This window comes from Hetaerina americana, unplaced genomic scaffold, assembly GCF_022747635.1.
Source record: "Hetaerina americana unplaced genomic scaffold, ioHetAmer1.1.p SCAF_1, whole genome shotgun sequence".
Lineage (NCBI taxonomy): Eukaryota > Metazoa > Arthropoda > Insecta > Odonata > Calopterygidae > Hetaerina > Hetaerina americana.
Window position 1 is genome coordinate 22,386,305 of NW_027286069.1, and position 27,743 is coordinate 22,414,047.

Here is a 27,743-nt window from a genome sequence, read left to right on the forward strand (position 1 = left end):
CCAACGTGGGGCAGCCTTTCTATTGTTGTGCGAGAAAAGTGACAATTATATTTCGAGAGTGCGCATGCGGCGCGAGTGTAAAATGGCGTCGCGTCGGCCTTGACGAGGCAACAATGGTGTGAAGGAGAGCGAGCGGAGTGATACCGGCATGGTGTGCAAAGCGTGTGTGTGAGCGGGAACGATGCGTGATTAACATCGCGCGAGCGCAAGTTATTACGTACAGCTCTTTCGCGAGCGGTATACAATTTTTCTATTTGATTTATAAATTAGTCCTTTTTTTTTCGCTATACATTTTCATGAAATAAAAAAATTTAAAATTCTTTGTGAGGGAAGCAGTAAATAAGAGATTATAATTTCTACTCAATCTTTTGTACTTGAATGTGGTTTGTGCGGTTGCTTTGAGTGGTTGCTTGGCGTTGAGGGTGGGATGAAAGCTGTGAACATTCCCGAGGCGACTTGTTTCCAGTTAAGTTGCGGAGGGACGATCGGTTTCTAAGATTAACTACTATTATTGGCGTGAGGGAAGCTCCGTGCGTGGCCACGTATCCCCAGAGTGGCAGAGGATCCTTTGAAAAGAGGAAGTGGAGTTTGTAATTTTTGAATTTTGAGGTTAGGTTATGCTTTTAATATAGAATTCTGATTTATTCTACCCTATTTGTTATAATAACTGTAGAACAGGGAAATATCTTTAGATTAGGATTAAATTTTTGCAGTAAGCGTATTTTAGGTTAGGTGGGGCAAATCCTTTAATTATTCAATAGGTTAAGAATTTTCTTCTTCCTAATTTACAATGGAGGGTGACACTGGATTTTTGGCGAGATATCAGAGAGATATGAGGGCACTGCTACGGCATTCAGCGGTAAAGGCAGAATTTGAAATAATTAAGCAAATGAGTGAAGAAGAGGTGGAAAATGAGTTGTCAAGTAAAGGACACTCCTTGGTAGGGCCACTCTTAGTACGCAAAGAGCGATTATTGCGGGCTAAGCTTCTTTTGGCACAACCACGGTTAGGGACACCATGGTCAAAAGAATTGGACGAGGATGTGCAGCCTGACGATGTAACCCTCTCAGGAGCTCTACACGCCTTAAACTGGGACGAAGACCTAGAGGCAGGGCGGAAAACGAAAGGAGCATGCAGTAAGGGGCATAAAAAGAAGCACATCGAGACGGAGAAAGTTGCCGCAAGCAACGGAGAAATTAATGAGGAACTGAACCCCATTCGGACCATTACAGCAAACGCAGCGGGAGGCCCTCAGCCCAAACTGCCGCTGATGGACTCATATGATTTTCCGCCGCTGGGGGAAAGGAAAGAAGCGTCAGATTTGACCAGAGAAAAGGAAAAACTGCGCATTCTGCCTTCGGAAGCGAAATTAAATCAGAAAGAGATACCAGTACAGAGCGACCGCAACTCTGAGGAAATAAAGGAGTTGCGGAGTCAATTGCAACAGCAGAACGAGATGATCAACAACCTAACGGATGGAATTAGCCGAATTTTACAAAAATTGGGCAGTGAGAAGAACGATAAGGAAGTGAACTTGAGAAAGGGTTCCAAGAAAAAGTATCGGAGGGAAATAACATCCACTTCGTCATCTTCTTCAGAGTCGGAGGTAACGAGCGGGTCGTTATCTACTGACAGCAGTGATGACTCGGACGATGCATCAGGGGACGATGGACATAGACAGAGCATCAGCTCTGAGTTAGGAAGGGCCAGTGCTCCGAGAAAATTGGCATCTAAATCCAAGAGACATCGTACGAGCTCGTCACGCTCAGCTGAGATCTCGCAAAGATGCATAAAGGCGTTCCAGAGTTGGAAGCTTGAATTTCGAGGAGACGGCAATTCAAAGGCAAGAGAGTACCTCCAGAAGTTGGGAAACATCAGAGCCAGCACTAATGCCTCGGATAGCGATATCTTGAAGGTTTTGCCGTTTACTCTTCGAGATACCGCTTACAACTGGTATGCGGCCACGGAGGAGTACATCAAAGACTGGAATGACTTTCAACGACGATTTAAACAGAGATTCGTCGAAGAGTGGGACGAAGAGCAAGTGATGAGGGAAATTACCAATAGAACCCAAGGGAGGAAGGAGAAGATAGCAGAATTTATAGGAAATTTACAACATCTTTCTAAATATTTGAAGAAACCGTTGTCAGAGAGGAAACTGCTCAAGGTCGCGTTGAGCAATCTACTTCCAGAATATCGAAATGAGATAAAGGATCGACGCCTTAAGACGTTGGATGAACTGATGGATTGTGGTCAGAAGTATGAAAGAAGAATGGCAATCAATGCTCGTTATCATGATCCTACGCCAGCTAGCGAGTCGCTAATCACGACTGGCGCTTATGTGAGGAAAGGAGAAGAGCAAGGATCAAGAAAACTAGCGAAAGTAGGGGCCCTGGGGAGCAATGTGGAGGAAATGAATAAGAAGACCAGCATTCTTAACGAACTTCAACCCAATGAGGTCAAGAAAAAGTCCATTACGGACGGAGGAGGGAGAATACCGCCCACCATGGGGAAAAATGGCGAGCCGTCCTCTCCGAGAGTGGTCACGCCCAGCTCCTCTGGGACAGGTTACAATGGCCGATGGGACAACCGGGCCATAACGAGACCTACGTGGTCTAGGCCTTCACAGGCGAGAGACCAGGGACCGGACTTTGACGGAGCTTGTTATTCCTGCGGAGAGTCGGGACATAGGGCAAATGTGTGCCCGAGAGTCCAGTGTTTCAGCTGTGGCGCAAGAGGGCATATCAGTGTCAATTGCCCCAGTCGACAGGGTAGGACACGAGGAAAGTGCCAACTTTGCGGCAAGGTCGGCTTATTGGCAATTAATTGCCCTAATTGCAAACATCTGTTTACTCGGCAGGAAAACGGACAAGCGGGGAGTCGCCTAGCCCAAGCGGCTTCCCCGCAAACCAACCCGTCGAACACAAACCGGCTGAATTAGATTTAGATAATCATAGGAATAAGTCGATTAGGTTAGGAAATGGTGATTCGATTTTGGAAAAGCCGAGTTGGACAGCCAAATTCTGCGAACCAAATTCGATCAAGGAAGATGTAAATAGGGGAATAAAGGATTGTATAGGGAAAGGAAGGGAGATAAACTCAGATGGGCCAGATGAAACATCTGCTCCTGGGTCGAGTTGGACAGCCAACATCCACCACCCATCTGAGGCGTTGGCAAAGATCAAGGATGAAGAAATCTACAGATCGAGGTGGACAGCCAACCTCTATCGATCTGGCCAATGCAATGGAGCTATCAGGAAAAGCTCTCCAGCTGAGCAGTCGAGACGGACGGCCGACCTCCACTGCAAAGCTGATATTTGCTGTCCAGCCGTTGATTTCGCCGAGCCGAGCGGGTCAGCCCGTCTCCGCCCATCAAATCAACCGCATATGGGGCAGAAGGCGCATTGGTCGACGGAGTCAGCTCCGCTCTGCCAATCCGTTAGGTCGGAAGAAAGCGAAAGGGTCAAGTCCTTGGTAGGATCGAACAGGCCAGCCTGTCTCCAGCCACCAAAGCAAGCAGAGAGTGAGAGAATGAGTGAGAGGCCTCAGAGCATCTCGTCGGTGCCACAAAGCCCGCCGAGACATGCGTGGAATGTAGATTCTGCCCAGTCGCTTCACGCGGGCCGGAAATCAGAACAGGACAGCGATTATGAGAAATTGCCTCAAGTACTGTTCACTCTGGATCGGTTGTGTACCAACAAAGGGACGGGCAGGAGTGAGTCGAGTGAGAGTGTGACATACCCTGTAACCATTGAGGACAAACCTGATAGGCTGTGTCCGGTTCAGGGAGGGGGAGTCGGCGTGGAGTCCACGCCTAGAGTGAGTTTAGCGAGTGTGACGGCAGAGAATAGAGACCAAGTCTCAGTCCTGATCGGGGGAAAAGAGTACATTGCGCTCTACGACCCCGGGGCTCAAGTGACCATAGTAGGTCCCGAGGTGGTGAAAAGGTATAAGTCAAGACTGAAGGGGTCAATGACTCAAGTGACGATGCCAATGACGCCCATACCAGCTAAGACTTTGGGATACCTAGATGTGACGATTACCATCGATGAAAAAACGGAGAAGATGCAATGGAAAGCCGCTGATTTCCTGTCTTCTCATCAAGTGATCGTTGGAGCGGATTTGAAAAACCTTTTTTCAATTGATACGATGTCCGCGGAGAAGTGTTGGAGAGCAAAAAAGGGCCCGTGGCACCCATTTTGGAAGAAAGGGACAAGAAATGAACCACACATTTTCGCAGAATGCGCGGGTCTATCAATACTAGAGAGTTATCAAAGCGTAAGGCTCAGCGCACTACTGAGCGAATTTAATAGAGAGGAAAGAAAACAGGGTGAGAAAAAAAACATGGAATGTGGAGGCATCACTACGCTCACTGATGACCAGAGAAGAAGACTGAACAGGGTAATAGAGCAAGCGATCACAGAGGGCCCGAAGTTAATGCTGCTGACAGAACACCATATTGACGTTCAAGGAGCAGAACCAATAAAACATCGGCCGAGACGAATGTCTCCTAGAATGATGGAAGTAGCTCAACAGGAACTTCAGAGGATGTTAGACGAGGGAGTAGTGGAAAGGTCGGCCTCAGCTTGGAGCAGTGCGCCAGTCATTGTCAAGAAAGCAGATGGTAGCGCGAGATTCTGTATCGATTACAGAGACCTTAATAAGGTTACAAAGAAGGATGCGTACCCTCTGCCTAATATGGATTCAATCCTTGACAAGCTAAGGAAGGCCAAGTATATATCGAAAATCGATCTCCGTTGGGCCTACAACCAGATTCCTATGGAGGAATCGTCTAAGAAGTACACAGTTTTTGCTATTCCTGGCTCAGGTCTGTTCCAGTTCCGACGAATGCCATTCGGTTTGACGAACGCACCAGCAACGTTCCAACGACTAATTGATTCGTTGTTCGGACCAGAATTCGAACCAATAATGTTCGGATATCTGGACGACATAATCATAGTCACCGAATTATTCGATGAACATCTGAAATGGGTCGAAATTGTGTTGAGAAAACTGGACCAGGCAGGGCTAGTAATCAATAAGGAGAAGAGCGAGTTTTGTTGTACCAGGGCTGCATATCTTGGATATCTGTTAGACGCAGAGGGACTTAGACCAGATCCGGAAAAGATAGCTCCAGTCGTGAATTATCCAGCACCATCTAACCTCAAACAACTAAGACGATTTCTTGGTATGATTGGATGGTACGCTCGGTTCATAAAGGACGATTCGGAAATCAAGCTTCCATTGGTCAAGTTATTGCACAAAGGTCAAGAGTGGGAATGGACAGAGGAACAGCAAAAAGCGTTTGAGACATACAAAAGGGCCATTACAGAAGCCCCGGTCTTGGCAAGGCCGGACTTCTCTAAACCCTTCATCGTACAAACTGATGCGAGTAGTGAAGCAATTGGAGGTGTTCTTTCTCAAGTGAATGAGGACGGAGAACATCCAATCGTTTATGTCAGCCGAGTTCTCACATCAGCTGAGAAAAACTATACGACGACAGAGAGAGAGTTATTAGCTATTCTATGGGCCATAAAAAAACTAAGGCCTTATTTAGAGGGCTACAAGTTCCTCGTGATCACAGACCACTCCGCACTTCAATACCTGCGAAATCTCAAGGAACCTACGGGTAGGCTCGCGAGATGGGCGCTGGAGTTGCAGCAGTGGGACTTCGAGGTGGTGCATCGTCGAGGTAAAATCCATGATTTGCCTGATGCACTATCTCGTATGTACGAGCAACTATCTGGCGAAGAGAAGATCGCTGAAATTACGGAAGTAAAGGATGAGGACTACCAACGCAGAGTCGAGGAAGTCAGCAAATATCCGGAGAGGTATAAAAATTGGAAGGTCGAAGCGGGCCACTTGTATCGTTACAAGTACGATGAGCTGCTCGATCCAATCGCTGATTGTGAAGAGGGCTGGAAACTCGTGCTTCCAAAAGAATGTCGAGAGCGGGTCATAAGGGATGCCCATTGTGAACCTTCATCGGGCCACCTCGGAGTGGAAAAGACATTCGATCGAGTTGTACGAGATTACTATTGGAGAGGGGCCTATCACGACATTCACAACTTTGTGAGGCAATGTCAGGAATGTCAACAGTTCAAAACGTCGCAGCAAGCGCCTCAGGGACTATTGGGTAAAAGAACGGTAGAGAGACCATGGAGCGTCGTAGCAGCAGATCTCATGGAGTTTCCGCTTAGCAAAGCCAAGAACAAGTACTTAATAATCTTTCAGGACTTATTTTCAAGATGGGTGGAGCTAAAGGCGGTCAGAGCTGCTACAGGGGCCAACGTGGTTAAAGCACTTGAGGAGCTTGTCCTATTTCGCTGGGGAACGCCGGAGTATCTCTTGACAGATAATGGAAAAGAGTTTGATAACAAATGCGTGAGAGAAGCATTGGCAGAGTATGGAATAACGCATACAACAACGCCTCCATACCATGCTCAGGCAAACCCATTGGAAAGATCCAATCGAACGCTGAAGACGGCCATCGCGATGTTTGTAGAAAAAGACCATAGAGACTGGGATCAGCATTTACCCGAAATAAGGCATGCAGTCAACACCGCGAAGCAGGCCTCGACGAAGATCTCGCCAGCCTACTTGAACTTCGGAAGGCATCCACTGCCAGTGAAGAGTTTGCGGCGCGAGCTTGAGAAGGGGGAAGGCATAGAGAGCAGATTGGATCCACAAGCGTGGAAAAAGAGGGCCGATAGGTTAGGCTTATTACGAGATCTAGTAACCGAGAACATAGAGAGAGCTCAGGAAAAACAGGCGCGAGCGTATAATAAGGGTAGAAGAAACATCGAATTTAATGTAGGAGACCTAGTAATGCGTAGGACCCACCATCTGTCCAGTGGGAGTGATAGGTTTTCAGCCAAGCTAGCCCCTAAATTTGAAGGACCAATCGCGATACTAAAAAAACTGTCTCCAACAGTCTATATAGTAGAAACGCGTTCCAATAAGCAAAACGCGAAAGTAGATATTGGTGACTTGAAAAGATATATAGCACCAAGATCTACTCGTCAAAGTGGTGAGTCCTCCGAGCGCCAAGCCCACGGAGCACACTCTCAAAAAAAATTCCTTATGAATTTTTGGTATTATGTAATTGGTTACCATTGTGTGTTTGCCTCATTTTAACTTGTAGGTGTGTCAAAGTGAGCGATGTATTTTTCAATAATGTGAAAATCTCTGTCGGACATTATTGTTGTTATGGCACATAGCCCTTGAATTGTGGTGAATGAAAGTTTGCAAACGAGGTGTGATGTGTTTGAGCTGAGGACGTACTGCCTTTTATAGAGTGAAGTATCTGAGCGAGTGATGCTTTTGTGGAAATTTTGTGAGAAATTCCTTTGGAATGTATGAAAGATTCATACCAAAAGTTTGTTCATACCAAATGTATTACTTGATGTTCATAGAGAATATGGTTAAAATTAGAAAAAGTTGTGCTATCCATTTTCTATCCAATAGCTGAAGACAGAATCTCAAAACTGAGTGAACTACTGATAGAAATCTGTGACATTGTTGTTATTATATTGTGTTCATAGGTTTAAGTTGCAGGCTCGTTTGTAAGCGGTCCACTCGGACGAGTGTCCGGCTTAGGGAGGGGGTATGTGACGTTGTGCTTGGCGCAGCGTCACTTGCCCAGTTCGAATACGCGCGCCCTCTCGCGAGCCGTAGAACGGCGGGGCGCTATCTGTGGGCGCCGACAATGTATGTAAGAAAAAAAGAAGAGCGGAGCGCGCCGCGCGCGGAGAGTGCCGGCCAACACGTGGTAAGGAGAGTTCGTTGTGAGATGTCCGAGAGAGAAGGTCGTGTGCTATCATCGTCGAGTCACCGACAGCCTGCGAACACCGGGGGTGCGCGTGCCAGCAACCGACCTCGCCGTGTGGGCCCCCCGCAGGCCCCGACCGGAACATCGGGACCCAGCAGTCGACAGCGAGGCGGCCATCTTCGGCTGCCGCCGAGCGGCCACCCAACATCGTGGCCCAGCAGGCGTCGGCACCGCGCGTCATGTTTGCTTGGGAGCGCCCACACCTTTTCTTGTGATAATAAATAGTTCTTATGAAGTTTACTCGTCGGAGTCCATTTTTATGCGCCTCCTTGCGTCCCTCGTGATTTCAGCTGAAGAGCCGCTGCCCACCCCGGGGCACATCAAAGGTGAGCGAGCCCTCCCCTGGGACGAGGAGTGTGATGGGCCAGGTGACAGCCAGCGGCGTGACTCTGCGGCTAGCCATGCGGCTAGCCTGGCGCCCTCAAAACAAGTAGAGTCACGGCCTCCCTTGTCTCGCGGTATCGGGGAAAATTTATCTATAAATTAAATACCGCGTCACAAGAGTCAAACAGCTAATCTACGATAAAGGCTATTGCAGAATTTGGATTTACCGCAGACACTATTTTTTTCTTTTCCCGGGTTTTACTTTTTTTATTTTTTAAGCACTTCATGTCTACATTGGATCTAATCTAAATAAAATAAAACATTGTAATCATTATTCACCGCGGTTGAATATTACATTTCAGAACCCCAGAGAAAGTAGTCAGGTTGAAACTGGTTTGGCGGTAATTCTCTAAAGCCTACAATTTATACACTGACACGACATATCCTTCGGTTGGTGCGTGTTTAGAAAATTCTGCATCCAAAACAGGCCATCTTGTTTATCTGGAATGCTATAAAATTTGTTACTTTCGCCATGGGCACAGCTAAGAGAAACTGCAATCAAATAACTCAATATACCATTAATGAAGAAATAGTTCCAATACCATCACGGAAACGAAGAAAACTAATAATCGTATGACTCATTTCCATCTTCTATATATTCGTGCCTTTAAACGCACTGTGCGTACTTTTTCTGAGAATGTATGACAACTTTCCTTAATTACTTTCCTATGTTCGTCCATTTCTCAGCTGGTATGTGAAATAACTCCAGAGCGCCATCTCTTGGCCGAATACTCGGGGCACTTATTTAATGGTAATAATGTTTCCTCGATAATTAAATTGACAAGAGCATTAGCCCAACAAGTCGAAGGTCCGTGGTACAAGTCCTGGTGAAGGGAGGGTTTTTCTCCTTAGAATACTTACCCATCTAACTTCCTCACTATTCTTGAGTTTTTCATATATATATATATATATATATATATATATATATATATATATATATATATATATATATATATATATATATATATATATATATATATATATATATATATATATATATATATATATATCGACAGCCGACCTGTCGAAACGTCAAATAACATATTGTGGGTGTCCTTTCTTTGTGTCTCTATTTTCTAAAAATCTACATCTGTGTTTTTACATATATACTTATATATATATATATATATATATATATATATATAAATTAATATGACATCTAAAAAACGTATACACACACTCATTTCTATCCTTTTTCTCTAATTTTATATACGTTTACTCATGTATGTATTCAAGCACGCAACTGAATTATCAGTGCATGCAACCATTAACTAATCAGATAAATTTTTAATTGCCTGGTATATTAAATAAACATGAAATTAAGTCGAAAGGGTAACTTCCCACAGAACGTGGTCGGTGACGCTTTAAAATTTCAAGAATTCTGTTTTCGTCCACCCGAAATTTGAAGTTCAACCAGACGACTTTTAGAAAAATATTCCCTCGGCTCGGATCGTAGCCAATTTACTTAGGCACCATTTGGATACGCGTGGTGCCCTTCGAGGGACGTGGTTCTCGCCGGCATCTCCTCTCCTTTCCTCCCCCAAAGGGTACCGCGTGGCGATGACCTCGTCATTAACACGGGCATTTTGTGTTGACTCTTACCGGTAACCTCAAAGTGTCACTCTGAAATGCCACCGCAAACATCTCCCAAAACACGCGGGTAAGAGTGGCTGGCTTGTCGGACGTGAGGGCATGGTCTCAATTCGAATTTGGGAAGAGGTCCAAGCAAAGCACGGAGCGAGGACCGACGGAGGACCGTAGGGGCCGTGGCCTCATTGCACGCGGAGGGACCCCAAGAGGGACGAATTATCTAGGGCCTTGTATCTTAGATTCTATCTGAGTTTGACTTCCTTAAGAGGGACGGCACCTGGACGAGTAATAATTATTGTTGAATCCTGAGCAGGACGTGAACTTGGTCTGCGGCGTTTGTAAAATCATTGTAATACTTTTGAATTTTGCCTTTTACAAACATATATGTACACATACATAATCTTCCCCTAACCAATCCTTAGTTTTCATATATGTGTGTTCTAGCCCTTAAATCTATCCATTTATATATATATATATATATATATATATATATATATATATATATATATATATATATATATATATATATATATATATATATATACAGGGTTCGTCCGGAAAATAAGTGTACTGAGCTCAGGAAAAAAAATTTACACTTTTACATATCTTAAGCTAATATTCCTCAAAATAGGACCCTTGTGAGTCGATACACTTGTTCCAGCGGCGTTCCCATTCCTGGAACGCTCCCGCGAAGGCATCATCGGGAACCTCTCGAAGACACGTCGTCACGGCCTCTTTGACGGCGTCCAAAGTCCCGTATCGCGTTCCTTTCAAACTCCTCTTTATCTTCGGGAACAGAAAGAAGTCCGGTGGTGCCAAGTCCGGGCTGTAGGGCGGGTGCGGCAGCGTTGCCACGCCGTGCTTGGCCAAGAAGTCCGACACGACAAGCGCGGTGTGAGACAGCCGCCAGATGTTTTTGATCGCTGGCCGGACGCGGGCGACTCGTTTTCGAAGATTACACTGCTCTGCTATCATCCGAACACTAAGACGACGATCAGAGTTCAGTACATCGCGAACTTTTCGCACATTTTCGTCGGTGAGTGTCGTTGATGGGCGTCCAGGCCGTGGTTCGCCGTCGACCTCTTCTCTGCCCTCCACGAACATCTTGTGCCACCGAAAGATCATGTTTCTGGACATGGCTGACTCCGCGTAAGCCTGGTTAATCATACCGACAGTTTCGGTAGACGATTTCCCAAGATTTACCGCAAATTTGATGGAATAACGCTGCTCCAAAAACTTCGGCATCGCGTTCCGTGACGTGGGTCGAGCGTGGAGGTTCGCGTTAACAGAGCTCCTCACTACGCCACAGCTCAGAGCCGACTGCCTTTTTCAGCGTCGCTTGCCAACATACCCCCCTCCAATCGCAGCCCGTCAGAGCGGTGCTGGGCACGCCTGGAGCGGCGGGAAAAAATCAGTACACTTATTTTCCGGACGAACCCTGTATATATATATATATATATATATATATATATATATATATATATATATATATATATATTTATTTATTTATTTATTTATTTATTTATTTATTTATATAGATGATTTCACGACGTAACACGGAAGTGTTGAATAACAAACTTGAACAGCAACAAACAATATAGAAACACAAAAAAAGATCACTCACACGTTATTCGTTAATAATTTCGACGGAATTCAGCTCCCTCTTCATCGGAAGAAATTACTTCAATTTCTTCCGATGAAGACGGAGCTGAATTCCGTCGAAATGATCAGTACATAACGTGTGAGTGATGAGTGATCTTTTTATGTGTTCTAATAATGTTGGTTGCTGTCCAAGTTTTTTATATATATATATATATATATATATATATATATATATATATATATATATATATATATATATATATATATATATATATAGATTTATACGTTGATACGCAATTCAATTGAGTTACCACGTCCCCCATTATTTATTACCTCCAACAGATCCAATACGTTAAATGTCCCAGAGTTTAGATGAATTGATCGTAATTTCGCAATGAAACTCATCAATATGCAAGAACATTTGGAATTGATATCCAAGTATAATTATTTCTTTGATCGCTTATTGTAGACAGTCTTCATGATTAACTCATAAAACCTCTTCCATTCTGTAGGAGAGCGTCCCTTATTTCCGTGATCATATTTTGGTCAAAATTCGACCTATTCCCAAACCGCTCCACCAAGTTTTCCGCGGAATTTTCTTCGCTTATGTTAATTTATCAATTTTCCTCTACGTACAAGTACGTCCATACGCGCGCACTGCGGAAAGGTTTTAAAGGCCGGTTTCGAGACATGACAATATTAAATATGTATTCTGAGGTTTATTAATCTCATAGACGCTTGAGCTCAGAAAAGTGTTAAAATAAGAAAATTTCTTTCGGGGGTGTTAACTGGAGGTCGTAAAATAGTTACAAGTTATCGATAATTGTAGGAAATAAATTGATTCCGAGCAAATATTTACCTCACTTACTTAGTACTTGTATACGAGTATTTTACCTCCAAATAGAAGGAGACGTTTCTCTTCATGCCCGCATGAATCCTTTATGCTAATATTCATTCCACATGAACATACTCCGAGGCCCCTTCAAACGGCATAGGGGTCGGGATGTTGCGTAGATTTATGTACTGGCTCCCCGTCTTGAGGGCCCAGGTTCGAATCTTCGATACGACATATTTTTTTATCAGTGGTATCTCGATCCTTACTTGAGGTGCTTGGTTAGGAGAGCACTTTGAGTGAGTACGCCGTCCGTCGGATGGGACGTTAAGCTGCGGACCCCTTGGCGCATTTCGACAAGAGTAGGCTAATGCCGACGCCGGGTTTCTCTCCACCGTTCATTTTTTCCCATCCATCCCTAATGGCTCAAATGACCTCAGCTGTCGGTCGCCTCCCATAAATCTTCTACTAGTCGAACGGCAGAGAGTCAATTAATATTCCACTCCCGGAACATATGCAACCAACTGTTTCTTGAGAGTTTAGCAAGGTAGCATATCACCCAGGCTCCTATATTTTTTTTATTTAAGGTTTCGCGTTTTTATTCGGTATGAATAATACAGGACCCTGAGTATTTATGTCTTCGAGTGCAAATTCATTTCGAGTTCACGTGATGAGTAAAACTGCATTCTTCCACTAAAAAATCAATCTGTTACCGTCATTTTCGTGCGAACAAACTTCCACTCATTTAAGTCTGAAACCATCGACATCTGAGTGGACAGAAGTACGAAGGAGATTAGCTGGAGACAAAAGAGAGATGAGGGCAAATGAAAATGGAAATGAACGAGAACAGAATGAAAAAGGTCACGTAATTGAACAATATTTTTCAGAATGACGGGTCAAACTTTTAGGGACATTTGGGTGGAAAGAGTGTAAGCAAAGGAAACATTTACGAGGGAAAGAGGATTAATGTCCACAACCGTGAGTAAAAGGGAGATTAGTAAGAAAATGGCTAGCGAAAACTTAGGAACGAAACGTTGCGTGCTTTGATTAAGAAAATGAAATGAAATAAGCCCATAATTGAGGGTTATGAAATGATGACTTGGGAAATATCGAAAAAAATTTAGAGAGACAGAGGGGTAGAGGGAGGCAGGGAAAAGACAAACGGTTATGTGCTGAATACATAACAAGGAAATATCATTTTGCATGATAAAGAAAAAGATCTGCGAGGTCTGTGCGTATGAATGTTTCAAATAGTCAAGTTCCCACCTGGTCTACTGCATCGGGTATACCGAAGTAGAAAGGGTAGAGTCGATTAAATACCTAGGCGTTACCCTCACTCACGAACTCTCCAGGGTGAAACACATGAGGGGAATATGTGGACAAGCTTACAAAAAATTAGGATTTATTAGAAGAGTGTTGGGTGAATGTGATGAAAAGGTCAAATAGAAATGTTATCTGTCGTTGGTTAGCAATGTTGCCAGCAAAGGGTGCGGCAACATAACATCCTTTTTTGAAACCTTTTTACGCTTGAAAAAAGGAAGTTATGTTGCCGCACCCTGTACTTAGAAACTAAATTACGCTGCTATCAACCAATTTACGGAGTAATAAAAAGAACAGCAAAAGGAAAACACAAGAAAAGAGACAAAACTCTGTAAAGTTATGGCATATTCAGGATCTACTGCACGGTTCTGAACACTGGATATGGAAACAGAAAGACAAACGATGAGGCTCAAGCGTCAGAAATGCCATTTGTCTCAGATCACTTAAACGCCGACCAGACAATACAGACCGATGAATACAGGGCATTGGGAAAATATTCCGAACAGTACAACACACAAAAGAGAAAATAATAAACAAATAGAATGAAAATGGAAGGCCCACGTAGAACACATGACAGAAGTAAGATTTTCGACAGAAGTTCTTCAACGCAAACCTAGTGGTAAACGAAATGAGATCACTTAAGACTTGGGAAATAATGTGGGAATACAAACCTTAATTGATGCTGGAAAAGGATTAGGGCCTAATCAATGATGGAAGATACAAAACTCACTTAATACTATTCCCAGCATCGTGCAATAGTAATTAATTGACAGGTTAATAAGAGGAGGCCAGCTCCTTATTCCTGAACCACCTTTTCTTTCCCAGGAAGATCTTATACCCGGAAAATCACACACCTTGGGTGGCGCTGAGGATTCCCAGAGGTTTACTCTGAGTTCTGTGGTCAGTAATCCAGCGCTCTATCCACTGGACTACCATGTACCCCGATATGAAATGATGATGAATTAGTTTTGCGCAGGATGTGCGTTTGAATATTTGCTCGCGCCAAACTCAAAAGACGAATTAAATGGAAGAATATTTTCCCCCGAACTAACCATTTCTCCCCCATCCCTCTCTCTCTATCTTTCTATTCATCTCTTCTCCCCGCCACCGAAGGTGGACCTGCTGGCGTCGTACGAGATCCTCCAAGTGCTGGACGCAGGGTGGTTCGGCCAAGTGCTTCTTGCGGAGCCGAAGAGGGGCGCCCCAGGGAGCCGGCGCCGGCGGGAAGAGAGCGACGGCGGCGGGTGCGAGATCGTGCTCAAGGCGGTGAGGAAGGGACAGACGAGCCGAGAGGACTTCCTACGAGAGTACCACTACAACGTGGAGCTGGGCAAGAGGCACAAGGGCATCCTCAGGACCCTCGGTAAGCACCAAACGGATTTGCTTTGATGGCCTTCGATAGTCCGCCACCCCACCCGAGAGGATGGACCGGGACTAGCCTCGAATCTCGTCGGTGGCGGGGTAATTCATAAATACCCACGGCCCCTTGCTTGGGTGCCATTTGGAGATCACTTCAAAGTGGTGGAGCACGCTGGATGGGACCTAAGAATAGCGTGATTTCCGCACACCAGCCCCTTCTTTGATTAATAGAGTGGTTTTATCCCAATGTGATTTTGGGTTTCTACATCTCAAACTATGTTTCCCCGTCATTCCCTGAAAAATCTATACCTCTACTACATTAACCCCACCAATCCCTCTAAATGCGCAAACAATCTCAGTTTTTAGCCACCTACCCCCATAAAACTACTCCTAAAACTCAGGGGGGAGATGTGGGTAAAGAGGGAATGAGGGAGGCAGGGGTTACCATCCTAATTGAATGTTCATTTCAAAAAAAGTTTCAACACACTTCCTCATTCACAGCCCCTATCATCTTGGTATAGTACTATCATGACTGGGAGACATTCCCCTGAGCTAAAAATGAACCTTCCAAGTCTTCATTTATCCAACACTGGTCTCCTGATCAGATGGCCCGGGTTCGATCCCCAGGCATTTTTCTCTGGGTACTCTCAGCTTCACCTAAACTGTGATTTTCAAGGTACCAGATCTTCCTGAGAAACTCAAATGATAATATGCTGCACTGCAGAAATATTTTAAGAATAAGAATGATATTTGTACAGAAATTTATGGAAAATAGAAATAATAAAGTAAAAACAAAGGAAAGAAAATTAAAAAAATGCCGCATAAAATAAAATATTGACGTACACTTAAGAAGTATTCAGTCTCATCAAGTAAATATCTTAAAGATACATAAAACTTCCAAGAACCCTGAAATCAATCATTAATATCTTTTTTAAAAAACCACAGCATTCAATTGGAAGGCTTACTTTCATAAGATGGACTCATACTCTATAGGAGAGGCAATTCCTTTCCAGTAGTTTCTCAGAAAATTCTCAAAGCCATAAAAGTAGACAGCTCGACTATCAACGGGAGTATCCAAAGTCATCCCTAGAGTTCCAACCTTTTGAAACCTTGGGTTAAAATCCAAAAACTCCATCCTATAACAGACAATAATACCTCTCTTTAGAGACATATATGAGTGATATAGATGTTGTTTCATTTATTTACATCATAAGGTCCTGCATGTGTATACTACCTGCACTTTAAAACTGAGTTTCAGCTTCAATTGAACATGTGTCCATTAAAACTTTTTCAAATTCCTCCTCCACTGCCACCTTAAACTTTTTAACAACATCTAATTGGTCCGACAGCTTCCCTCTATTTTTTAAACAAGAACACTAAAAAATATGATACATTCAACAATCTACTTGATATAACAATTAAACTCAAAGCTCATCCATTAACTCTTAAATTAAAAAAAAGTTTAAATGCCAAATCGTAACAAAATTCTCATTTGTGTACCTAAATGGATTACATTGTAAAAATACTCTAAAAATTGTCATTTGTACCTGTAGCCTGTTTTGTACCTGAGTACCTGTTTTGAGTTTAAATTGACTATTCGGTTTTTTAATTAACCTTAAAAATCCTTAAATAGAGAAAGAATTTGCACCTGTGTGCTTGAAATGCATGAGTACCAGTGAATGAAATAATTAACTTCAAACATTCTGCAGCGTGTTTGGTTTCAAGGAACAAAATAAATATGTATTTGTGTATCCTATTCCCTTCAAAGAAATGTGAGGCAAAGTCACAACTAATTGTTCCACAAGACAAATACCCATCGCCATACGATGACAATAATAACATGAGACATTCTCCCACCCAGGCCCACCATTCGAGACAGCAACTCTGCTAGTGTTCCCACTGGAGGCCGCACCCCTTGGGGACTTGGCCTCCCACCTTTCGGACCGTGGAGTTGGGGGTGGGGAGAGGCCCACGAAGGCAGTCGCCAGGCAACTGGCCTCTGCCCTTGCGTACATGAGGCAGAGGGCATCACTGGTGCACAGGGATGTGCGACCCCAGAGGGTCCTCCTCTTTGCATCCGACTGTTCCAGGTATTTAAAAAAAATCTCCCTGGTTTTAGACTGAATAATTTTGGAAAAAGTTCAAAGTTTTTGCATCGCCCTGCGAGTACTGATTTCCACTTTCTTCTGATTATATCTGTCATCTGATTCAAGTATTTCTTTTAGGATCATGAACCTATTAGCTGTAAGATGTATAACATGAAAGACATCTCAATTGGTGATTCATATAAAAGCACTCCTGCCAGGGTGTATGGAGAGATAAAACTTTGTGGCATAGGTCCATTATGCAACAAGATGACACTTAGTAATGTTCCACACAATATTTATTGCCCTCAGCATGTTTTCGGCTGTTTTGTGCAATTTTCAAAAGTAAAAATACCCTTAACAGTGGATCAAAGTTGTTAAAACTGGAGTCAAGACCAAAAAATAAGAGCGTGGAACCTTTGCTGAGAGTGATTACATTTATAAATGCATTTTTATGTACTAATATATTAATTTGAAAGTTAATTCTTTTTATAAGCCACTTGTGAAGAGATATTACTAGTATTATAGTTCCTTATTCAACCTAATATCAGGAATTTTCACTGCCATTGCGTACATCAACTTTTACATACTCCTTGATCCAAATACATCATAGTCGATATGTATGCACATCAGCCCCAACGAATTGTCCTTGATTGAACCCAAATACCCTCTCTTCTTTTGTGTTCCCATAAATATATTTCAAATGAAATTAAAACATAAATCACATAGATCACAAAAATAACCTAATTTCAATCCTATGTTAGACTTGCAGTCATGCCCCAGGAAAAATCATTACCGAATATCCTAACTAGAATATATATAAAAAAAAACAACTTAATTTCACTCAATAGAGAGATTTGACTTTTTTCTACAAAAATTATAATTTATCCCTTATTTTCAACTATCGCAATTATTTCTATTGAGGACAGCATATAGTGCGATAAATAGAAGGCGCATGGAATTGCATATAGATTGTATTATTTTCATCAAATATGTACCCTCTATCAATGCTCTTGATAAGTAAGTAATGAATGAGTGAATAATTCGATGTTCACAGAGTGAAACTTTCCGGTTTCGGCGAGGCAAGACCAGCGGGAACCCTTGTTCGTCGAAGGAGGGGCAAGGAATGGCCTCCTTACGCCCCGCCAGAGGTAGTGGCGGCAACAACATCACAGCGCTACCCGGCATATTACGATGACATATCAGAGGCGGGCTCTGTCTACTTTGGGGAAGAGGACAACATTTCCCTGTTTGGTGACTCCTTCCTGACGAGCTCATACGACGAGGGGGCCCCACCATATCAGGCACATCACGCACAGGATGCATGGATGCTGGCTGTCACGCTCCTAGTCTGCCTCACTGGATGCCTGCCGTGGACTAGAGCATCCAGTGAAGACCCCAGGTGGGGAGTGTCACCTTTGACACTTTGAAATATGCTTAAACACATTTTCTTACACGCTAATCACCACAGCAATGCTGACATAATTTATACAATTTTGTACACACCTCAGACTTTAAAGTATATGTATATATTAACCACTAAACGCAATATCTCGATTAAAAAAATGATGAACTAGTTTCCTACACTAGCAACTACCTAATAGGAATATGGTGCTTTGCGGTATTGTTTTATTAGTAAAATATGGACTATATTGCGACAAGATAAAAATACCAAGCATGTTTCGGTAAATTATATGAAATACTAGAATATTTATTTGTGCTATTTCCCACTCAAATAGGTTCGAGTAAGGAAGAAAACAAATTTACTTAAGAGGGTCTCTGGAAATCAGCATGCAATTTTCTTAGTGTGATTCTTGCTTCAGTTGCACCTAGCTGATATGATTCTATTGATCATTTGCGTTGATCTCGTAATACTCAATTGATTAATGTATGTATGCCTGTTTCACTCTGGCCATCTCAAGACCATAGAATTATATGACAAGATGCATATTTAACAAAGAAATCATACAAATTCAGTATTCATACTTATCTACAGCCTTCACTTATCTCAGACAGATCAGGTACATGTGGAAGATGGAGAGTCGGAATGGACAGTGCTAGGCAGGGGGGGTAATAAGACAGGGATTCCCAATATCACCCTTTCCTTTCACTACAGAAGTGGAGGAAGTTGTAAGATACTAATTGGAAGGGCCCGAGGCTTGAGGTAAAAGTAGATGTGAACTCTTCAAATCAGTATGATCTGCAGATGATCAATGTTTTGTTAGCCAGACAGCCAAGGGTTTACACTCATTGCTGATGACATTAAAAAATCAATGTGATAGGTATGGGATGAGAATAAGATTTGTGAGAAGACAGCAGGCTAAATAGAACACTAAAATTTGAGTGCAAGTACTAAAGCAGGAGATCGAATGTATTTCTTGGAAGTATTGTAGGCCAAAATGGTCAAAGTAGGAGATACAACAGAAGAAAATTGTTAGGCAAAGAAGCTTTCACCAGGAGGAAGGAGTTGTTGACAGGGATCTTGAGTAAGGTTGTCCAGGAAAGACTTGTAAAATCTTTTATATGAAGCGTGGTTATGTATGGTGTGAAAACACGGTCATTGAAGCAAGATGATAGGAATAGATTGGAGACTTTTGAAATGTGGGTACGAAGGAGGATGGAGAATATTAAGTGGACAGAAAGAAAAACAAATGAGTAGGTGCTAGGTGCAGTCGGGGGGGAGAGGGGATTGTTCGGAGAAATCATAAGGAGACAGAAAAAATGGATGCAAAGCATAATGATTGGCAATGGGATATTGAAGACTGTTATAGAGGGGAGAATATTAAGGCAGGAATAGGATAGGCATGTGGAACGGAATTTAAAGTGGAGGTATGAAGTGAATATATGAAGATGAAAAGGGGCTTGGTGTAGAGTAGAATGTTTGGTTGTGTTTTATTCGGAGAGTCAAAGAACATAGGGTTGTAAAACCTAGGTACATCCAAAAACTTACCTTGAGTATGACGGTAAGAGTCATACAGGCATCTTTGATAGGCATTCACACATACAGACAATTCAACTCCACTAATAACATGTTTTTAATGTTTAATAGCCTTATGATCTAAGTAAAAATTAAAGACAAACTTTTGACAAGTTATTTTTTCAGCCCCAGTAATTCAACTTTTAGAGTATAATATAACAATTTTTATGAATCTCAGATGTCTGCGCACTTCTTGGTGACCTGCCAGTTTAACATGTGAATTTAACATAATGATTACCCAACCACGTTTGACATGAGTTATGACTTGCAACTTGCTCGAAAAAATTTGGAAATTCAAGGAATGTGCCCAGAGTTCAATTCTGGAAAATTTTCTTGTTCCTAATTTGAAAAGCTTCTTGAGAAATTTAAGACATCAAATATTTTATTTTGGAACTTCAAAAATAAAATCAAATTGATTAGCAGGTGTGAGATGGACTGAAATATGCTGAGAAGAGTGAAATTCCCTATTCTTATTATCCTTTCATTATGTATCAATTGTGAACTTACAAAAAATGTATCCAGGCATGATTTCCTCATTCCTTAAAGAGAAAGCACTTTTGCTAACCATGTAGACATATTTTTTCCCTCATACTTTCGCCCATTTTGCAATTGGAAATGAGATGGGACAGCTATAAAGCTTCCAAGCACTTGGATAAATCTAATAGGATTCTGAAAACTATAAAACTGCTACTTTTTACCCAAATTTTCATTTATATTAGACATTCTTTTAGGCTATATTTTTATATCCCTCATTTATCGCATGTGATTTTAGCATAATTGCAACAATTAACAGGTCACCAACAGCACCTTTAGCTGTTAACCATACATGTGTACATTCCAAGGATAAAATTTCCTTTTCCAATCTTAGGACATCCACTCTAAGTGCTTGTTAAATGCAATGTTCATTAAAGCATTTATGAAATTTTAGAGGCCTCATCACTCACCCCTTTCCTGTGCAGGTTTGCGAGGTATCTCAGGTGGAGAACAGGCACAGCCAGAAGAGTCTCTGCCCTGGTCCTCGGTGGGCGTGGTGGTCCTCCGACAAGGGCATTCCGACTGCTAAGCACGAGAGCCCAGAGGATGTTCAGGAGACTGCTGGATCCAAAACCTGAAAAGAGACCACCAGTGGAAGAGGTTAGCTTATGTATGTTCCGTATGGCATGCGGTGACATTCAAGTTGCATACACATATATATGAACAGCAATTGTAAGATGACTTAAAGAAAACTCTTGCAGTTTTAGAACTAGATAAGGGAATCAACATACATATTGTAGATACCTCACCAAAAAAAATGTATATTTTTGGCGTGAATGCAAAATTTTATGCTTAGAGGACATAAAGTTTTCAAAATAAGTGGTGTGCATATAAGTAATATTAATTTTGAAATTTAATCAAAGCCAAAATTATTCTGCAAGAGGAGGTCATGACCTCTATGGCTTTCCTCTTAGGTCTGCCACTGAATATTCATTTACAATGATGGGTGGAATAATAGGCCAGTAGATTAACCTTTATGCTGGACAGTTATTGAATGTAAATGATGGCCTGAAATCCTAAAAAAAAGGGCAGATAGTTGGATGAGATGAAATGTAAATTAAATGAAATTTTTTCAGTATTTTTCTCATGATCAATAAATGAAATGTAATATGGTAGTCTACTGTTTAAGTTAGGTTTCGGATGTGCACAAAACTAACACCCACATATTTCTTAGTCTCATACAAGATACATCCTGTCCTTCACAACAATAAACCCTTCCACGAAACTGTATACATTCCTTTTCCAAATAATTGTGAAAAATCAGGTCTGACAGCCAGACCTGATTTTTCAGAATCATGTTTCATATTCTTCCAGAGACCATTATGAGGAATGAATTACAAAAATTAGACCTTATTACCAAAAATTCAATACTTTAAGAATTACAATAGCATGATTTACATTGAAAAGAGTAGAGATCACATTCTTAGTTCAATTTTGGAAGCATTTTCATGGTTGGATGAGTACAGCATCAAAAAATATGAAAAAAACGAGAATAGTTTTCATAGTGTTCCCTTGCCATGTTTAGTTACACTTGTAGTGAATTTTAGAGGACACGTAATGAACACTACAGTTCAAAATCCTGTAATTTTATTTTCATATTAATGACACAGATTACTCCCCTTGACAAAATGCTACTCTACAGCTAAAACTGAGATTCAGTTCCTGACACTGAGGAAATTTACAACCCCTTTCCACACTTTTAAAACTATCATATGCCATGCTCTTGCCAACCACAGTGCATATTTTTTTAATTGAGGGAGGGAGTGAAATCTCAGTTTAAGAAAATGTCATTAGGGACTTCCAAAACCTTTTGTAGCTCAAGCAAAAAACATCATCAGAATTTCATAACAAAAGGGATGACCTTTCTCATCTAATGACACATCCAACATATTTAAATTGAAGTGCTTCCTCTGTGTGTACAAGGGGTAGACATTTGTGAAACAGAAAAGATAATCTATTTAATGGAAAGGGAATGACATCAAAGCAGCAAGAAAAACTTAATTTGGAAGACCACATTGAATGCTGCAACTGATATGAACTAACTAGAATACTAAACTTTCATGATGATGAAATATTACCTCAAAACCTACCTCTATTACTTCCCCAAAAATAATTTCACGGATGCTTTTCAAGAATTTTACTTTCATTTTCTAATGCATTGGTCACATTCTTTTTCAACGCAAATAGGTCAGTAACCAAATCACTGATTCACACATCTCTTTCTGCAACCAAAGGTGGTCAGGTACATAGAAGAAAGATGGTTAGCACGCTCGGCCATGAATGATGGAAAGGAAGAAGAGGGCATTGAGGATGACAGTGACCTTTGCCCTTCATTATACAGCTTCCACAGTAGTCCAGAGGAGAAAAACCGATTGCTGAAGACCTTGACAGAGTACGGAGTTGAAACTACAGTGGACAGGTAATGAAAATACACCAAACTGCACTACCCTTTTCCACTTCTTTGCTTTGAACATCTTAGGTGTTCCCATGCTTGGAAATACACTACCCCCCCAATTATCACTAATAAAGAAGTTACAAATAAACCTTTCAAATAAAAATTGGTGTAAGTTTACAAAATTCAATATTTCTGCTGTATGAGCAAAATGTCTATCAATCATTTGATTATCTCAGATTTCAGGCATGGAAACCATTATGCCTTCCATATAATTGATGGGCATTTCTTGTAACTATAAATAACTCCAAGTTGAGGATCACTGTGTTTTCGAAATTCCTCTTTACGAGAAGGAATTAACATAATGAGGACTGAAACTGTCATCCTGAAAATTGGATTTCGGGATGTCTTTAGCACTCGCTAATATTTTATCCCTCCAGTGTAAGAGGCATTAAAATAAAAAAGTCCTGAATATTTTTTTTTTTATTTCTCTCTTAAAATAAGGTGAAAAATTCATGACCTTTTAACCTTAAATGTGATTATCTTGAGGATTTTAAAAGATGACCTCCATCCTAACAAATCCTAAATTTTCCTAGTCCATTTCCACGTAATACTTGGAAAGGAAAATTCATATAATTTTTCTGTCGTGAGCAGCCAATTTCACATTTATTCAGATGGTAGAGAGGGGTCAAAAAGTAATCTAATACCATCTATTCTGTAGAGCATACATATTAATTTTATGCAAAAAATTTCCCCTACGATTGAATCTGCAGGGCATTCATTAATAATCTCCGGAAACTTTGTGATATCCCACTTCACATTTATTCTTTTTAACTTTCATAATTCATCATAACATTAATTTCATGCGACTAATGCTTTCTTTTAAAATCTTTGAAATAATCTTTAGAAATTAAGCTTACTTTATACTGAAACTCGTTGATTGAATTCTTAAAAAAAATCTTAAAAGTTAATTGGTTAAATATTGAAGATGATGTGAGAATAATTTTTAGGTTAGTACATGTGCAAAGCAAAAGGAGAAGAAGAAATAGAAGATTTCAACTTCAACAGTTGACACTCGGACTTTATTAAGAGATATTAAAATTGTCCTTTGTTTTCTACCTATTACAATTCATTTTTATAATTGGGAAAAGACAGGTTTTTTTTGCAAGGAGTAATCATGGGTGTAATAATTATTTTTTTAATTTACATGATTAGCTTGAAAAGATATTAACTCAATTTAGATGAAGTTCATTTAAATCGGTCCTTAAATTTTCAACTTTTCTCTGTTAAAGATATACATTAAATGCGACTTATCCAATTTTCTATCCGCTGTATATGAGGGACAGTCAAATGAAAACCATACACATGGACATGGGACATGCAGTGTTCACCATACACAGCAGACATGCGACGATGAATTTTGCATACTCCAGCACCCTCAGCCACCAGAAATCGAACCACACCTCTCTGCTCTTTTTTGCTTGCCTCCATTTCTACGACTGGATACACACAATAGACCAGTCCGTGCTCCAGCAAGGAAATAACCCAACAACTGGCTATGCCAGTGAGATGTCACTATACAGTTCCCCTACGAAAGCGATCGCAGTATCAGTATGTTACAACAGTGTGCCCACCTTTCACATGTACTAAGTGTTATGGCGGGTGTTCAGCTTTCATTTGACTGTCCCTCATACATTAGGATAAATAAGCCCTGTTTAATTACGAAAGAATGATTAGATTTTCTTGCACAAAAAGCTTCAGTTATCGGTTTTAACCATAAACAAGTCAACTGTTCATTGACTGTTGCCTTGACAGCATGGCTTCATGGTCAAAATCCCTGACTGGAGAAACGATGCCATGTGTGTGAATCACTATTTGTATCAACTAAATTTCTCATACTTCCTTTTGGAGTCTCACGACGCTCAGTGTCTGAAGAGACATGGAAGCCTTGAGATTTTTTTTTCTTTCTGACCCTGGGTCAAATACACCCGTAAACTTTTTGCAGGAATAGATATGAAGAGGTCTAACTTTCGTTCATGTATTTTTTTTTTAAACCAATGCAGATCCGCGAAGAAGGACCGCATACGGCAGTGGGTCCAGCTGAGTGGAGCGATACTGGAGGAGGACGAAGAGGAAGAGGAGGAAGGGGGAGCAAGCAGCAACGAGGCGGAGGAGGGCAGCGGGGGTGAGGAAGGGGAGAGCACCGTGGTGGACATTGGCAGGAGGGGGAGCGGGATGAAGGGGGTCATGGGGATGACACAGACGGGGAAGGGAAGCAATGGAGGGGGACAGAGGACAGCGGGGCGGGTGGGTCACGCAGCAACCGGCAAGGTGAGGACGTCTCCAGGTGCAATGGCGGAGGAGTTTGATTCGGGGACAACGGAGTCCGTGAGCCATTAGCAGCCGATGGGGGAGGAAAAGGAGATTGATCCGATTGTGCCCACAAGGGCAGTGAATGATCTCAACGTTTCGTGAATACCACGTTGATTATTCCAAGCATGAATCCACAATTGGCAAAGTGAGAGGGAACTCGATTTCTTTCAAATGACTTTTGAGAGTGAAATTCGCTTGTGATGACTGTTTTTTTCCGTACATCGAAACTGGGGATTTCCACCAATCATGAAGTTTTACGTCACCAAGCGTACTGTTTCCAGTACACCATACTCTGTGAGAGAGAGAGAGAGGCCCTTTGTTTTGCCTCACATATCTGTTCATAGGCAAAAAGGTTTATCATTCGTGAACAAAACGGCAAAAGCTGTTTTGCTTTGGAACCATGAAGTATGTGAAACATGGAAGACATCATATACACACATATGTTTTCTATTTCCAGTGATTTGAGTATTTTGTATTGTTGATTAACCTTAGAAAAATATTAATCGATGTTACTTAATTCCAAAATGAATTTTATTTCCTTTGCATTTCATTTTTAATATAGTCATTCGACCAAACCATTTTTTTTTTTTTTTTTTTTTAATATTTATTACTATCGAGACATTCAACATAATTACACTTTTGCATTCTTGAACCTCATAGAACCACATTTGATGGCAATAAACTTGATATATAAGGAATGTGTTTTATTATAAATAGATATTTGATTGCTGAGAGAAAGTGACTCTATCAGATATGTCATTCACACAGCATTCACTAGAGCACTATAAACTGGAAACCTGTGCCAAAGTAGTGATAACTTGCACTTGGCTTATAATAGGTCCTGCAAAGTCATTGTAAAATCTTCTCTGAATATATTTTTCAACAAATTAAACTTGAGCAAAAATTATGGCTCAAATCTGGAAGTTTTCAAACCAATATTGGCATTGTGAAGTCCGCAATGAATACTGATGCCAGTTGCCCATTTTGCAAAACCATTTCGGATCATGAGAGAAGTAGTTGGGGCACAGAATTGTAAAACAAATATTTAAGCATGATTTTGCTTTCATGATTTACGTACCTGCTATACTCTTGTTGCTGAGAAGAGGATAGCAGTAGCCCAGGCCTGGGGTGACTGATTTGACAGCCTTATTCACTGAGTCGAAATGAGGAAGAGAAGATATAACCAGTCTGATAATCATGGCTCTCTCATCCTTTTTCTTCCCTCTCACCGCTGACTCAGCTGCACAAGATATTCTTGTGACAATGACGATAAAGATGCCTCAACTCCACATCTGTCAGGAACCTACCAATTCGACCCATTAGTAGCACAATTCACCCAAGTTTTTCCGTGCTCTCTTTGGCATTAGCTTCCTTGAGATCTAAAGTATCAATTATTTCCAAGCATCTCACGATCTGAGTCATGGTAATTTTGTGCTAACAATAACACGAGTAGGGTTTTGTCATTGCTCAGTAATATAACCTCTTTCAGATGATCCCTGACTCAGGAAATGAACCAGTTGCTAAACTGCACCTTGATGTTAAAGACGAACATTCAACTGATCCCTGAAACAGGGAAAACTGTAACCCCTTCAGTACATCCAGTACTTTAGCATTTGAACTTAAGGGTAAGCTGGAAGCAGCATTTCAACAGTGTGGAATTCTTCCATTCAAAACTTTCCCATCAGATCACTGAAACCACAGTAATCCATGAATGAGAGCTGTACAAGTTTAATTTTAGGTATCAAAAACCATGATTTCCATTCCACTCACATTGTGAAATGATCTGGCTTTTTAGCATCCATGATTAACCTAGACCATCTAGCATTATAGGAATCTACATATTATAGTGCCACCTGACCAAAGCTCAGGAGGCACTATGTAGGCAATAGAGAAACCAGGGTGTTATAATTCCTTCGATTCTTCAGTCATTGCAGTGGATTTGATACCATAGTATACATGAGTTTCAAGACACTCCTTGAATCATTGATAAGTATAGAAAAAATATACACTACAGTTTTTTTGTTGCAAATATTTTATGAACACCTTTGAAAATATAGTTTCATACTACTTGAATGCTGAAAGCCAAGAGTGAAAGTGCTGCATCAATTATCCTTCTGCCAACAAGTTTCCCATTCAAATTATGATCAGCATTGCCAGTCACCAGCAACATATTTTGGATGCAAGATTCTTGATTGGACTCCGGATACACACCAGGTAGATTTACTTATTGATGAGTTTGAAGAAAAAAGCTTTCACTGACTTTGAAAGAAATACTTAAATTCACACATCTCTCATCATTGCAGCAAATACGAGTGCATATATATATATATATATATATATATATATATATATATATATATATATATATATATATATATATATATATATATATATATATATATATATATATATATATATATATATATATATATATATATATATATATATATATATATATATATATA

At 41.1% G+C, this 27,743-nt stretch overlaps 1 protein-coding gene across 1 annotated transcript in view; it reads left to right on the forward strand.

Annotated features, from left to right (window-relative positions):
- The window catches only part of LOC139697093 (uncharacterized serine/threonine-protein kinase SBK3-like), a 134,600-nt gene extending 107,755 nt beyond the window's left edge, over positions 1-26,845 (forward strand). The window contains exons 3-9 of the mRNA XM_071595884.1: positions 14,673-14,922; positions 16,780-17,008; positions 18,060-18,404; positions 20,939-21,113; positions 22,748-22,932; positions 24,969-25,293; positions 26,768-26,845. Of these exons, the coding sequence (XP_071451985.1) occupies positions 14,673-14,922; positions 16,780-17,008; positions 18,060-18,404; positions 20,939-21,113; positions 22,748-22,932; positions 24,969-25,293; positions 26,768-26,845 (1,587 nt within the window). The remainder of the gene's footprint in view (positions 1-14,672; positions 14,923-16,779; positions 17,009-18,059; positions 18,405-20,938; positions 21,114-22,747; positions 22,933-24,968; positions 25,294-26,767) is intronic.
- Positions 26,846-27,743: the final 898 nt, after the last annotated feature.